The 16,488-nt window shown below is 37.5% G+C and overlaps 1 protein-coding gene across 2 annotated transcripts in view; it reads left to right on the top strand.

The window, feature by feature from the left end:
* Positions 1–16,488, top strand: part of FBXO32 (F-box protein 32) — a 42,221-nt gene that overhangs the window by 10,998 nt on the left and 14,735 nt on the right. For both annotated transcript variants that reach the window (XM_051971054.1, XM_051971055.1), the window contains exons 3-4: positions 1,197–1,246; positions 1,768–1,860. In XM_051971054.1, coding sequence (XP_051827014.1) covers positions 1,197–1,246; positions 1,768–1,860 — 143 coding nt within the window. The remainder of the gene's footprint in view (positions 1–1,196; positions 1,247–1,767; positions 1,861–16,488) is intronic.

Raw genomic sequence — 16,488 nt, 5'->3', positions numbered from 1 at the left:
TTTAATTTACTTATCTTTATACATTTCCTGGTATGGCTAGATGGCACAGAGGATAGAGCACTAGGCCTGGAGTTAAATGTGGTCTTAGACACTAGTTTTTGTGACCTTGGGCAAGTCATTTAACCCTGTTTGCCTCCAGTTTATCTTCTGCAAAATGAGCTAGAGAAGGAAATGACAAAACCACTGCAATACTTTGCCCACTATAAACGAGGTCACAAACACTCAGACATACCTGAAATGACTGCAATATACATTTTTCCCCCATCTTCTTCCCCTAAAAGAATGTAAGTTTCTTATGGGCAGAGACTACTTTGTTGTTTACCTTTGTATGTGGGACACCATGCAAAGTGCTTGGAACATAGCTGGCACTTAATATTTGTTTATTGAAATGAATTTAGTTGCACCTTTATATTTATTTGGATGCTGTTAAGAGATCATTTCTGCCTTTGTATTCAGGCTTAACCTAAGTGAGGAACCTGATTTGTAGGCCCATTTCTGTTAGTCATTTCTATCAGCATTCCTGTCCCTTGTGTTGTTTTTTCTTTTTTTCTTTTTTTTTTTGTCCTCCATGTCATTTGTATTTGGCAGAACTCAAATCATTTTTTTTCTAGGGAACATTCAATAAAGACCATTCCATTGTTTTTGTTTTGAGTTGTAGTTCGAAAAGTTTTGAAAAAATATATTCTCTTCTATTTGTTTCTTGTAAAATTGCTATTTACATTCCTAGATGTTATATATAAATATGAGAAAGGGTTTTGTGTCTCTGATCCTAAACAAAAAATATAAAACCTCTAGTTTAATCTGTACTGTGAGGTTTTGAACTTCATAGTCTCATCTGTTTTATATCTTCTTCCTTGTGGCCTTGGAAAAGTTCATATTTGGCATTTAATACAAACACCCTACCTAGTATAAGAGGTGTTTCGTTTTGTTTTTAATTCAATAACAATCCTACTCTTTAGTATACTAAAGCTGGCTATCAGCCATACTTGGTGCCTGTGACCCAAGTAAATTGAAATTTTTCACTGTATTTATACATTGTAGAGAGTAAACATTTACATAATCGTGGACTGAGTCATGTCACTGCTTAGATCCCTGGCTTTTCTTTCAAAACTTTTGTTAAACCTGGGAACAGATGCAAAAGAAATACACCTAAGATGTTGGACAATTCTATTATTAATGATGTGTCCCTTTTTCAGATTTCCACCAGGAAAAATGGATCTATGTTCACAAAGGAAGCACTAAGGAAGTAAGTGCCCCTTGACAGATCTGATTAAATCTGCTTAGTTAATTTGGCAGAATTGGACAATTGGCTTTTTCCCTTCTAAGAGCAGAGTAAAAAGAGAATGGGTTGCTCTGGGAGGGTATAGGTCTCCCCTATAAGTATCTTCAGGGAGAGGTTGGATGGCCACTTGCTAGGTGGATTGAAATTGGGATCCTTTTTAGGGTATAGGCTGGACTAGGTAGTTGATTGAGTGTATTTCTTCTAATTCAAATTCAGTGATTTGGGGCTGATAGAAAAGAAAGCAAATTACAGCCCTTTCAGATTATATTCTAAGTGAATATCCATCTTTCATGGGACAATCCAGCTAATATTTGAAGGTGGCTAGCTGTCACATCTCTTAGCTATAGATCTCTTCCAGAGACACAGGAGCAGGGTGGTCCACAAGCTAGTTGAAGATCAATCAGAACTTGATTCTGAGTGGATTGCTGGTCAGCATAAGCTCTGCCTAACCAAAAAATGACTCCAGTCTCCTCTCTCACTCTTAGCGCCATGGATATTGCACCTTGGGGGAAGCTTTCAACCGGCTTGACTTCTCAACTGCTATTCTGGATTCCAGAAGATTCAACTACGTTGTACGGGTAGGCATCCAGGGATTAAAGGCCCACTGACTTGCTGAGGTTCAGTCACTTTTCAGACATGTCTGATTCTTTATGACCCTATTCTGGGATTTTTCTTGGCAAGGATGTTTGATTGGTTTGCCTTTTCCTTTTCCAACTCAATTTTACAGATGAAAAAAATGAAACAAACAAGGTTAAATAATATACCTAGGGTCACACAGCTTGTAAGTGTCTGAAGACAGATTTGAACTCAGAAAGAAGAATCTTCTTGACTACTGGCCTAGCTTTTTAACCACTATGCCAGCTTTCCCAACCTATTAGTGTTAAAATGTTCTAACTGGCTGTGAATGTGTATGGCATATAAACCAATATCATAAATGTTTTTATGTCTCTCTGATAGAACGTTGTTTAAGTCAAACCTAGAAGGCCAGAGCCAACACAAAACTTACCTAGGCTACTCTTTTTGATGAGAGGCAAAATATTTTTTTCCTTGCTAAATCTGTCACATGGATAAATAGAAAATATAAATCAGATAGCTCAAAACTCATAGCATCAGGTCCTAAGTCAAAGCACTTAGAAAAAGGGGAGAGGCAAAGGTCTCTATAGCACAAATAAATCAATCACCCCAAAGATAGTCTTTCAGCAAAGTTTACAGGCTAGTCTTAGAATCAGAGACCTGAGTTCAAATCTCTCCTTAAAAACTTTCTAGCTAAGTGAGCTGGTCAAAGTCACTTAATTCTTCTCACCTCAGCATTTCCTAATCTCTCAAATGGGAGATAAATGGAGCATCTACTAGATTGTGAGATTCCCCTTTGCAAATCTTAAAGTGCTATGTAAATGGAAATTAGTATTTTTCCAGAGTTATGCAATAATATTAAATAACATCTAGTCTTTTTAAATTTAATTTCCCTACTACCACTATTTGAATGTAGTCAATGATGAGTGAGGTGACAAAATGGCTAGATAATTAAACTTACTTTCAAGAATATAGTGACTGAAAACACACAGCTTGGTATAAAGTGTGAGGACTGTAGTCTAGTCACATTTCTTCCACTAACTACATGACATTAGACAGGTCATTTGACATCCTTGAGTCCCAGTTTCCTCAGTTGAAAAATGAGAAAGCAGATCTAGATGGTCCTTCAAGTCTCTCCCAAGTCCAATGTTCTATGAAGCTAAGCTAAGAGGAGATTCAAGGATAACCACGTTAAAACCTTCTACACTTCAGTGACTTTCTCTGCCCTCGCTTTAGTTAGTCCCTTTTCATTCTGCATTCTCAACTGGTCTACATACATTCTTGGCTGTGGCAGAAGAATTATATCAGGGTCCAAATCATATGAGTGTTTCTTCACTGCCTCCTCCATCCATGTGATACTGTATCCAATACCCAGTTTACTTAATGCTGCAACTACCTGTTTTCATCTGCTGCTTTCCATTTCAAACTCACATTAGCAATAATACAGAATACAATTTGCCCAAAGTGAAGTGAATGATAAGTGGAAGAAAGCAAGAACATTTCACTGAGCAGTGTCCAAGTTAGATTGTGTTCTGTTGGTGGCATTTTATGTTTTTTGTTTGGGTCTTCCCCCTCCCCCCCAATTTCTTTTGCATTTTTGTCAGTGGTTCAACCTGGGAAGCTGCAGCTGTTTGGGTTTTAGGTTCTGGGAGGATTTTTTGGCCAGCTCATCATGCCTCTCAGGGCAAGCTCATTGAGTCAAATGATTCCAAACAGCCAGCCAAAGAGATGACATTCGACTGTTCAGCTTTGGATCACTCACCTGTTGTCTAAACAGATGCAAGCCAGGCCTCCTGTACAAATCTGATCAAACCTGGCTTTCCACTTTAGGTACAGGCTCTTTACTAAGGCCTCATAGTTTGGCCAAATAATTCTCTCTGTTTGACTCACTGAGACATCATTCTCCCAATATAAGTGATTAACACAAGACATGCTTTTGGGGAAATAATCTCTGTGTGAGTCATCAAGTTGTTGTTGTTTTCTAAGTACAGGTGATTAACACAAGGCACCTTCTCAAACCCAAATAGTTGCAAAACTGAACATGAATGTCCAGTCACAGGACATTGAAGGAGGTGTGGCCACAGTACTCTGGGTACTCTGGTGTCTAGCCTAGAAGACTGGTTTGGATCATTTTGGCATTCTAATGTCCCTTGTGGTTTAGGGGGTGATAATAATTCCTTTCTGGTTATTATATGAGGACATCCAACCACAAAAAACCCTTCTCTATAATATTGGAAGTTTGGCTGTCAAAGAATCAAACAGAAGAAGCTCACATTCTACTGAGGGAGGTATAACATTACACAGATAAGTATGGGTATGATAATTTGAAGGAGAGAGGCTTTGAGTGGATGGGTAGCATATGAATTGAGACTTAAAGGAAGCTAAGGATCCTAACAGAAGAGGCTGTGCCTTCCTGGGCATGGGGGAGATATGGGACATGTACTTTTCCCTAAGTCCTCAGTCCTTTCAAATGAAGTTACTGTAAAGACACTAACAAACTATCAGTGACTTTAGATGCATTCACTAGCATGAAAAAAAATTTTCATTCCCTCCAGAATTCAATAAAAGGAGTGTTTGATTCTTTTACTCCAGTCAAAGGAGTTTGTAAAATCAGTGGCAATCTGAGTACAATATGCCAGGTTATCTGCCCTCAAATATTTTTAAGATTAAAAAGGAAAAATTGCCTTGCTCTCACAAAGGTGTTTTCTTCCAGGGATGTTGAAAGAATATTCTTATTTGGAAAAGATTTTTTTTTTCTTCTGCCTAAAAGTCCCTCAGTGACTTTTGGAATACATTCTTATTTGATTATGATCCTTAAAACACTTTCACAATAAAAGGCACTCTTTTGTTTCTGTTTTGAGGGTTTTTTTCCTTTGGGGAATTAAAAGCATTTTACAGATGGCCTCTTTTTAATCATCAAACTAATCCTATAAGATATTTATGACAGTTAAATTTCTTGAAGTCAGCTTTCCCTCCAGACTTCCTAATTTTTTAAGGCTAACTAGTTGTGTGACCTGGGCAAGTCACTTAATCCTGTTTACCTCAGTTCTTCACCTGTAAAATGAGTTGAAGAAGGAAATGAGAAACCACTCCAGTATTTGTCAAGGAAATCCCAAATGGGGTCACAAGAGTTAGATTCAGCTCAATGTATGACCACCCTTAACAGATTAGCCAATAGACAACGCCACAGCAGTCTGTGATCAGGAAGACCTGAGTTCAAATGTGAACTCAAACACAAGTTGTGTATAATTGCTATTTACCTCAGTTTCCTTATCTGGTGATAATATTAGCAGCTCCCCTGTCATTGTGAAGATCAAATGAGATAATATTTGTAAGTCACTTAGCAGAGTGCCTGGAGTATAGTAAGTGCTATGTAAATGCTTATTCCCCTTCCCCACCACAGACTAATAGTAGGATTGTTTGTCCTTCATTCTCCAAGAGTATCAGGGAGGTAACGCCATGCAAGTGAAGTGGATGGAAGGTCTGTGCCAAGTCACCAGCCATCAGTCTTTCCTCAGGAGCCATCTGGATCCAGTGGCAAGATATAGATCAGGATGACTAGAGATTGCTATAGAAGCAGTGGGAGTATAGCATAGCAGAAAGAGCATTAGAGTTGGAATTGGGTTCAAATCCTGCCCCCGAGGCTTATGCTTGTAATTCTGAAAAGGTCAATGTCTCAGAGCCTCAGTTTCTTTATCTGTAATATTTTACTACTCATCTATAAAGATAGGTTGCTTTTTTAAACATTTAAGACTATAGAACTGTGAGCTTTTCATTATTCCTAGAGTATCACTATCAGTTTTCTGAGATAAGGATGCTGAAATACACTAAATCAGGCAATGGAGAGGCTAATTGGAGGTGTGAACAGGCTGAAGTATATCACACAGGAAAACTCCATGACAGGAGGACAATCAAGAACGTCATCAGAGAAATGTATGACTGAGAAAATATGATAGAGCCAGTTAGTGATTCTTTTGTTAGAGGGCATGGTTCAAATCCCTCATGTGACACTGAGTATCTGTATAATCTTGGGCAAGACACTTAACCTTCTGTCATTGTTCTCAGTGGTTTATCTGTTAAATGAGGATGTTAGTAAATACTTGTGACTTCTGAAGTCCCTTGTCACTATAGGATCCAGGATCTTCTGGTAGCTAACAGACATCTTACAAAGAGTAAGAATACCTGACTAGGTCCTCAGTATGTGGGATGGGCTCTTGTTATGAATAGGGCCAAATGGCTGTTCAACTAGATAGGGGAGGAGGAATGGGTTGAGATCTTCATCACGGGAAGGAACAGCTGCATCAGAGATTCCATATCTCTTAGAATATTGGAGACTGAATATGTTGCTCTGCCAGTTACCTTAATCTAATTCATCAGTTTTTAATCCTCTAAAATTTTCTACTACAGCTAATCCTTAGTTCTAAACTAAACAATTATAAGTCCCTATTATAAAGGTCTTAATTCTTAACTCTTAAATTCATTTAAAAGAGAAAAGTTTGTGCCTCTAAACATACATTTAAAAAAAAAATCTGTTTCCATTCCAAAAACTTATTTAGGAAGCTTTTAAACTTATCCTTTTTTTTTTTTTTTTCACAAAATCCATTTTGTAACAAAGGTATCACATAGAAAAAGCACATAAAAGGGAAAGTATTTCAGAGTCACAGACTATATTTAGTATGTATGTGGTTATCTGTATATTGTCTCACCCATTAGAATGGGAAATCCTAGAGGGAAAGGACCATATTTCGGCCTTTGTTTTCTTAGTACTTAGCACAGTGCTTGGCAGACAGTATGTATGTAATAAAGGTTTGACTGATTTGACTGAGATGGAGACCTTAGTTACCATATTAGTCTAATCTGTCCAAATCCTTCATAGTTAACCCTTGCGATTTTAGACAAGCCATTTAGCCTCCTGGGCCTCATCAAGCTCACAGACAAAATGAGGAACATGGAATAAATGGCCTCAGATCTTTCAGAAGGAGAATAAGAATCCCTTTAATATCCATAGAGACAAGGTAGTGCCTTTAAGACTTAAGAATATTTTGCAAACCTTCAAAAGATCATTTCATTGTGTTTAAGAAAGATTGTCAAGAGCTTGACCCCAGCGTTATTTGGCCTCGAATGTGCTCACATTCTTTAAAATTCTTTAAAAATAAATGGTCTTTAACCATGAATTTCCCAGATCATTTCAAAACTATTTAGAATGCTAAGAAAAATCAGAAGACAGTCTACTCATTGGTGTAACAGTCTGAAAAGATCTGGCTATACTATGATCTGAAGGTCAACATATTTGTGTTCTGCCATTCAAGAAATGGAGAAGAAAATTTAAAGGCTAGGATCCTTCCTGGAGTTGGAATGTTGTTGCCATTAGGAGTAGTTCCCTGAGAGATCCCAGCTGTCATAAGGGCACATAGGAGTCACATTATCTCAAAGGTAACTACGATTGCACTGCCTTCCTCATAGGGTTGCCGTGAACAGTCAAAGAGATTAATGTTCATAAAGAGCTTTGTAATCCACAATTAGCTGTCCATAAATATCAGTGAATTAACAAGCTTTTATTAAATATCTATTATGTGCCAGACACTGTGGTAAGCACTGGGAATAGAAAGAATAGGGCAAAAGAGATAGTTTCTATTCTGAAGAAGCTCACATTCTAAGGAAGAAAACATGCAAACAAGATAGCAGTAATCAATTATTAATCATTTACTATGTGCCAGGCATTATACTAAGTGCTTGGGATACAAAAAGAGGCAAAAGACAGTACCTGCCCTCTGAGAGTTTACAAGCAGTATACAACCAAGAGATAGAATTAGAGGAAAAGTACTATTCTTAAGGAGGACCAGGAAAGGTTTCTTGCAGAAGGTGGCATTTTATCTGGGAATTAATAGAGGCCAGAAAATCCAGGAAGCAGAGATAAAGAGAGAAAACATTCCAGGAAGGAGGATGGTCAGAGAAAATACCAAAAATCTATTTTTGAGTTGGAGTGGTCAGGAGATCAGTGTCAATGTATTGAAGAGTATATAGAGAGGAGTAAGATGTAGATGAGTGAGAAGGCTCCAGGTTATAAAGTACTTGAAAAGTCAAACACAGGATTTTATATTTGATCCTGAACAATACACACTGGGGTTTATTATTTCTAATCAGACTTATGTTTTAGGAAGAGTAGTTTGATAGCTGTAGTTAAATCATACCATTCTGGTCTAGCTGAGACTTCTGATAACTAATTGCTCTGTGAATAATAGTCACATTTATGTGGAGCATTTAATTAGAGAAGGGGGGGGGGGGGGGCGGAGAGAGAAGGAATTGTAAAATACTTTCCTCCTTGCCCATAGTTAAGCAACACAAGTATTATTTTGCAAAAGAGGGAGATTAGATTGTGAAAGCTTAAGTGATTTGTTCATTCTCCCAAAACCAGTCAATATCTGAGGTGGGATTTGAATCCAAGTCTCATGACTGCTTATTCTGTATCTGCTATTTGGAAGGCATGGGACTAGAAGGGGATACAAAGATGGGGAGCATAATTGGGGAAGAAAATAAGACAGGTATTTCAGTGGCCAGTATGCAATAAGGATAAACAGGAATTCCTGTTAAGAAGGAAGGGATTTCCAATTCTCTCTGTGCAACAAGAGAACTGTTCGGTTCTGCAAACATATATTGTATCTAGGATATACTGCAACATATTTAATATATATATATGACTGCTTGCATTCTAAGGGAGGGGATGGAGGGAGGGAGGGGAAAAATCAGAACAGAAGCGAGTGCAAGGGATAATGTTGTAAAAAAAAAATTACCCTGGCATAGATTCTGTCAATAAAAAATTATTATAAAATAAAAAATAAAAAAAAGAAGGAAGGGATTCCAATGAACTATAATAGTTAGAGAAATCTTCACAGAGGTGAGGTTCACTGAGCTAGTTCTTTGAAAAAGAGTAGGATTCAACAAAAGGAAGAAATGGAAGAGCAGTCCAAGGCAGGGGAACCACCTGTGCAAACATAAAAAGGCAGAAATGTACAGGGTGTATTCAGGAATGACAAACCAGGCTGGGGTCTGACTCAAGAGAGTGTACCAGAGTACTGTGATGAAGAGGGTTGAATGCCAAGCCAATTAATTGAACTTTATCCTGCAAACAATGAGGAGTTATAGGACTTTTTTGAGCAAGGGAGTGATCAGATGAAAGCAATAATGTAGGGGAAAAAACAGATTTGGTAGAGATCTATCTGAAGGGTTGACTGTTGGCCCTTTATGATACTGAAGTCTAGAGTTGTTCTTTTTTGTTGTTGGTTCCCATGACTTACCTGTTAAGGAAAGGGACATACTTGTCTCAATTTTACTTCAAAGTCCTGGTATTTCTTCACTGTGGGTCCTTCTTCTGCTGAAATAAATCCCAGCCCCTTCATGCTTTAATGGGTGGTTTCAGAAATTATCATGGCAAAGAAAAAAAAAATTGCCTGGTGGCCATCCCTATGATAAACCTCTCTGAGTTTAGCTGGGCTGGTCCTTGGACACCAGACCCAGAGCCCTTTGCCAGGCCTGAACTTGAAGTCTTTCCAGCTTGAAAGAAGCTGCCAAAGTTTGTGTTTCTCTGGCAAAGTCTTTGAGCACCCAGTGTCACTTCCATGCCCTGGAAGGCATTAGAGGAGGGCTTCCGGGGAGGAAAGGAAATAATGCAAGGATCCTGGAATGTACACACCCCAACAGCAGACTTTACAGGCTTGTGGGGTCTGGGTTTTTTGACCCAAATTACCACCCTGCCCCACCCATTGTTCCCTGTGGAACAAGAATGAGGCTACTGTTTTACAGCTGCGTCCACAACCATCCAAGTTATTATCGCAGGCCTTTGCACCAGCCATGGCCAAATATATTGATGAATCAAGTCAGACAAGTAGGGAAGCTTGTCCGTATCTTGCCAGTAACCCTGAAGTTGAGCTTTCTGGAGCTATAACCACTGAATATTCTTGAGGTGTTTTTTTTTTTTTTTCTAAATTGCCACCCTAGTATTCTTTTTCCCCCCTAATTCTTCCAACAAGTTGCTGCATTCCTCTTCCTAAGAATGCATTTCTCAAAACAAATGTTTTAGCTTAAATTGACCAGTGGTTTGGCAAATGAATTGCTGAAATATGGTCCTATGATCCAAAATTTAAACCCGATGCCTTCAATTAAAGCCACTCACAGGCCAAGTTTTTGGTAGGTAATGATGGCCAACAGTACTTTTGCCACCCTGAGGCAGGTACTTACCCTACAATGACCTTGAATGAGTTGGGCATTTTTCCCAATGTAGTGCCTATCCGTCTTCACTTTAGGATAGTCCTATAGGTTTTCAGTCCTTTTCTATTTGGGGGGTAGGGGAAGGGGGAAAGAGTCATAGTTAAATGACTTGCCCAGGGTCACATAGCAAGTGTCAAGTTTCTGAAGGCAGATTAGAACTCAGGTCCTACTGATTTCAGAGTAGGTGCTCTATCCCACTGTAGATAGTGATAGACTGATAGTAATAGATAATGAGCTGCCCCTCAGTCCTTTTCTGTTGTGTATGGGAAGAATATATCTCCAAGAAGCCCTTCTTCTCCACTGCAAATAGGTGCAGCCTTTTTCCTAGGAACTCACATAGTGTTTTTTAAAGCACCTCTTGTTATTTTGTATTTCTGTATCATATTCCACACTAGAGTAGAAGCTTCAGAAGGGCAGGAACTTTGTCTCATCTAAATTTTGTATCTCTCTCAGTACCCAGAACAATATTCTACACAGGAAGGTGCTTCATAACTGTTGAGTGGAATTGAAACCAAGTGAATGAAATTATGGAGGGCCTTGAAAACCAACTGGAGGAATGAGATTTTCAATATTTGATCAAAGACGACCATTTTTTAGGCTGTTATGTGGAAGAATGGAAATATGTTTTCATCTGTAGCAAAATACAAGATGAATCAAAGGGGGTAGGGTTAACTTTGGATATGCTGAAAGTACAATTCTTCTAGTTTTGACTATTCTTAAAAAAAAAAAAAAAGGAAGAAAAAGTCAAAGGGATATTTTACTTGCAAATAATATTTACCCAATCTTGACATGCCCTAAGATTATTAATGTGGTTGAAAGTGATTCTCATCCAACCTGTCAGTGTTTGGGCTCAAAATCAGCTCAGAACTTTCCATGGTTTTAATTTGTGTCATCCATTAAGTAAATAAGGGTTTTGAAAGAACAGAGTCTGATGGAGAGAGAACAAAGCAAAATAAAAGTTGAGGGGAGGGGTGTTTTTTAAAAGACAAAAGCTTCTTAAGGGTGTTGAATACTAGTATTAACAGAAGAAACAGAAGTGTGAGAAATTACATACAAGTGAAGCTTCTCAAAACTGCAATGATATCAAGCCTTTGATATCATTATGAAATGTTATACATACATACATAATACACATATATAATAGAGACTTAAAAAAATCTTATTGTTACTTGAGAGGAATTTATGAATTTATTCTAGTCTTTAAAAATATGTATTGAATATAAAACATGCTTGGGGAAACTACTTGTAGGGTTACTGTTGGATAAAGAGTACTGGACTTAGACTTGTATACAGACTTTGGTTCAAGTGATTGTATAATTCACATCAAGTATAATTTTAGGAAAGTCACTTCCCATGTGAGTCTCATTTTCATAATCTGCAAAATGAAGAAATTGAATTAGATGATTTTAAGATTCCTTCTAGTTCTATCAGTTTAGCTGAGTGATACATGGATAGAGTAGTGGCTTAAAGTCAGGAGGACCTGAGTTTATATCTGACCTTAGTCATTTACTAGATTTATGGCTTAAAGTCAGGAGTACCTGAGTTTATATCTGACTTTAGTCATTTACTAGATTTACTAGATCTGTGATCCTGGAAAAGTTAATTAATTTCTCCTGCCTCAGTTTCCTCAACTGTAAAATGAGAATAATAATAATATCTCCCTTCCAGACAATCAAATGGGGTAATATATTTGTAATGTATTTAGCAAGGTACTTGGCACATAGTAGGTTCTTAATCAATGTTTGTGCCCCCCTCCTTTTTTAAAATCCTGTAAGATTTTCAATGACTCTTTAAAAGATACACACACACACACACACACACACACACACACACACACACACACACACATTGCTCTAGTCTCTCTAGACTTGGATCTGCTTTTCCTACCTGAATTTGTCAAACCTTGAATTACAAATAATTAAATCCCAGTATTGCCATGTAATACCATCGATTGGTATTCATAAATTGATAGAATAATGTCTATAAGCATCTGTTAATCAAATTCTTTTAAAAGGATTTTCCATGGGGAGTATCACCTCACAGAAAAAGCACCTTCTTGTGAGTAAGAAAATCTAAGCTTGAATCCCAGTTCTATCACTTACTAGCTGTCAAGTAGTACCATTTTCTTAATGCCCTTGAACCTCTTTCTTCATTTGTAAAATGAAAGAGTTGGACTCTGTTTCTCTTAATACATCCTTCCAGCTCTAATATTCCACTACAAGAAAAGTCAAATGATGACATTCTTTTTTGTCTATATATCTAATGGTAGCCACACCAATTCATTTCTAAAGGGACAAGACCTCACTCCTATCCATTAATCCTGGAAACTATTTCAATCCCTGGTGGTCTCTTTGCTGAGATTTGTGACACATCTCCAATGGCAGTGCAGTAGCAACACCCCAGGCTGAAGGGCAGGATGTGGTTTTAGTCTGTGGTAACTATCATTCCTTCATCCTGTTTCTCAGAAGCATTTATCTTACTGAGAAAAAAAAAATAGTCACTGCTGATTATGATGAATATACAGTAAGGACAGGTGCTAATAGCATTATAGGATTCAGGAGTTATGACCATACCTATTTCTCTCCTTCCTCACTTTTCCCTCATTGCAATTTTTCTTTTTTCCTCTTTTCTATATTCCCTTTCTTTCTCTCTTTCCTCCCTTTCTCCTTCCTTTCCTCTCCTATTTTCTCTCCTTCCTTCTCACTTTACTCCTTTTCTCTCCCTTTATTCCTCACTCTCTCATTCTCCATTTCCCTCCTTACTCCTCTCTTTCTTCCTCTGAAATCTCTATCTCCTTTCTAATTCCAATTTTCTAATCCCCTTCCTTCTTTTCTCTCTGTTTCATCTCCTTCCCTCTTCAACTTATTCCCCTCCCCTCTTTTTTTTTTACCTCTTCCCTCATTCTTCCTTTTATTTCTCTTTCGTTTCTCCCTCCTTCCTTCTCCCCCCATGGCTATCTTAAACATGATAATTATTACAATTTGTTTAGTAAAAAATATTTGTTTCATTTGTTTTTTTCTTCAGAGTAATTGCTCAATCATTACTGGTAAATTCTCCTAGCTCCTTAACATGACAAATTCTCTTCTGTTCACCTTTACCCCCTCAAAGATGGGAGGAGGGAGACACATTGTCTCATACTAAATCAGCTTGGTAAGCAATTGTTTACCAAATTAACATTCACCCTGTGTATTCAGGCACATACAGAGCCAGAGTTATACAGACTGTAAAAATGAAAGTTGCATCTCTTTTCAACTGGTCCTCAATAAAATAATCTTACTTGCTTATGGATGTGCAGGTAAAGTGGAACTAAACAGCTTTTGCCGGCATATCTCAGGATAGGTGTTTCCTGACACTTTTTTTTTCTTAATGTTAAAACCTGCATTAAAGTTCTTCTCTGATGCCTCCTTTTCTTGTGGAAAGGATCCTGAGCTCTTGAAGAAGAACACAAACTCAGGCAGAATCGCTCTTGTAGGAAGAACCCAGCAGCTCCAGATCTATGCCATCAAGGGACAGCCTAGTTCAATTCAGAATGGCTTATTTCCAGAGGGTTAGCCATCAAGTAAAGGCTTGTGGGGTTGTTTTTGGCTATTGTTGCTTTAGTGTCAGGGACAGGAATGGTAATAACTGAAATTTATTTAGTGCTTTAAAATTTTCAAAGGAGTTTACATATATGATCTCATTTGAGACACACAACAAGCATTAGTAGTAGCCTTTTACAGAAGAAGAAACAGATACACATTATTATCAGAGGAAGGATTTTTATTTTTATTTTTATTTTTATTTTTTTACCAAGCTAGTACTCTGTTCACTCCATATATCCTGTGGCCTATGCTGGCCAAGTACCAAAACTGATGAAATCATACTGCTTTTGAACAATTGCTATCCAAAGCAATCAGAAACTTTAGCTTATTTTATTTCTCATTCACCATTTTTTAAAAGGTACCCACAATACCTTTCTTTCCTTCCTTCCTATGTGCATAGGTCTGTAAGACTAATGGGGCAGACCAAGCCTCTGCAACTATTGTCCTGTTGTACCATGAAATCCGATAACCCCAAAGGCTGCTATTCACAGCATATTGTTAATATAAGCTTTCAAACTCTGTTTTTCCTCAAAGCATCAATACATAATTAGCCTTCTTACTATTTTCAGAGTGTAAATCGATCCTGGATAATGAAAGGGAAAAGGCGTGACCCATATTTCTTCCTATCAAATTCCATGTTGATGAGACCGTGCTGGATTGTCATATCTTTAAGATATGTCATGGCAAGACACTTGGGCAAACAGTTTCCACATCTGTAAAATGAGGAAAGGGTTCGAACCAGCTCAAGTAACAAGCCAAATCAACACTAATAGATCGCAGGTCACAGGATTTATCACTGGAAAGGAACCTTAGAGATTACCTGCTATTTCCAATACTTCAAAAAAAATTTTTCCCACCTCTTAGTTTTCTGATGAGGAAACTAGGGCATAAAAAATGTTCAATATCTTGCCAAAAGTCACACAGATTGTAAGCAGCAGAACCAGGATAGAAACCTAGTTCTTTTTTCTTATAGTAATAACATTTATACAGCACTTTGCAAAGCCTTTTTAAGTTTGCAGAGCACTTCATATATATTGTCTCATTTGCTTCGACAAGTGTGAGAGGGAGATAATATTATCCCCATTTTACAGATGAGGGAAACTTTGGTAGCGAGAAGTTCAAAGATTTGTGTGGGATCACCCAGCTAGAAAGTGTCTTGAGATTTTAACTCATCTTGACTTCAAGTAAGCATTCTCTTCTCTCTACTATACCTGGTAGCTTCTCATTCTAAAGAACCTCCATAAGTCTATAATATGCTTGACAATGACAGTATAGGAAAATAGCAACTATACAAGCCCCAAATCATAGTCATTTTCGTTTCCTTCCGTTCTGTTCATTCCTTAGAAACTTCATGATTTCCCCAGCATGAACACTACCTCTAAGAATGCATCTCATAAACTACACACAGCTTAATTAAAATTCTTCCTGACTTGTTATACATTAATGCTCTGCTGCTCTACCCCCAGTGCAAAAAAAGATCATCCGAGAACTAACCTTCTGGTAATGAGTCTGTCCTGAACTTTGCTAGGAATGGGTTCTCAGATAACAGTAACACAGCTCATCACCAGGCTGGGACTGGAAACCTTACAGACTGGTAGGACTTGCCAGAACTTGAGCTCCCCTGGCATTGCTTTTGAGAATCCAGGGTCACCCCCATGCCATGAGGAAGAGAATCTGAGATGGGACTTAAGCGGGAATTTTTTCAATGGTGCTCTTCAAAACCAGAAAGATCTGATCAGAAGAAGGAAGCATAGGCTATATATACTAAAACATTAGGTCATAGCAAATGGCAAAAGGGATCATTAAATTTTGCTAGAATTTAAACATCCAACTTAAAGATACTAGCAGACAAATGGTCCTAGTTATGCACTCTTTAGAGAAGAGGAAAATTCTTCCTGGCCATTAAGACTTAACAAGATCATTATCATTTTCTGTAAGGTGATCTGTAAATGACGCCACCTAAAGGTAAGAGAGGCCACTCAAGGGCATTAATTGTTTGCACAAATAGGTGAAATATTGTTATAGGAGGCTATTAGTGCTATAAGAGCCTTGTTCAAAATGAAACAGTAAGCTGATCATGTGATTTGCACTTTAAGCCAAAGTTTATCAGTATTCAGGGTGTGTGTGTGTGTGTGTGTGTGTGTGTGTGTGTGTGTACACATGCTTAAATTTACACATATTTTGGTCTGTATATTTATATTCTTATTTTGTAGGTTGGGAAGCTGAAGTATAGAAAATTACTTTGCATAGGAATGATTAGGATTAAAATACAGAGCTGGTGAATCCTAAAATGGTAAAATTAATAGGGACCTTAAAGGTCATCTAGCTCAAGGCCTCAAACTTTTTTTCATTTGTGACCCCTTTTTAACTCAAATTTTTAACATAACCCTGGTTATATAGGAATTTATAAGTATGTAAATCAAACCTTTGATGATAATAAATCATAATTTCACAATTCCATTCAGTTATGCAACCCCATATGAGGTTTAAGAAACTGGGATCTAATTTAACTCCCTACCTGATATATAAAACCCCCTTTCTGTATTACTGACAAGTCTCTGAGTATCTCCAATGATAGGGAAATCACTATTCATTCCATTATTGAGAAGCTTTGATAATTATATTGAACCAAAATCTTCCTCCTGTAATTTCTATCTATTAGTGAGTCATTAAGAAATATTTTTAAAGCAACTACTATGTGCAAAGTATCATATTGGGTAAGAGATAAAAGGATAGATACAAAATTATGTAAAACATGGAGTGAAGAAAATTAACATGGTGAAAAGA

This window comes from Antechinus flavipes, chromosome 1, assembly GCF_016432865.1.
Source record: "Antechinus flavipes isolate AdamAnt ecotype Samford, QLD, Australia chromosome 1, AdamAnt_v2, whole genome shotgun sequence".
Classification (NCBI taxonomy): domain Eukaryota; kingdom Metazoa; phylum Chordata; class Mammalia; order Dasyuromorphia; family Dasyuridae; genus Antechinus; species Antechinus flavipes.
The sequence above is the reverse complement of the archived record's forward strand: the minus strand, read 5'-3'. Positions and strand labels throughout refer to the sequence as shown.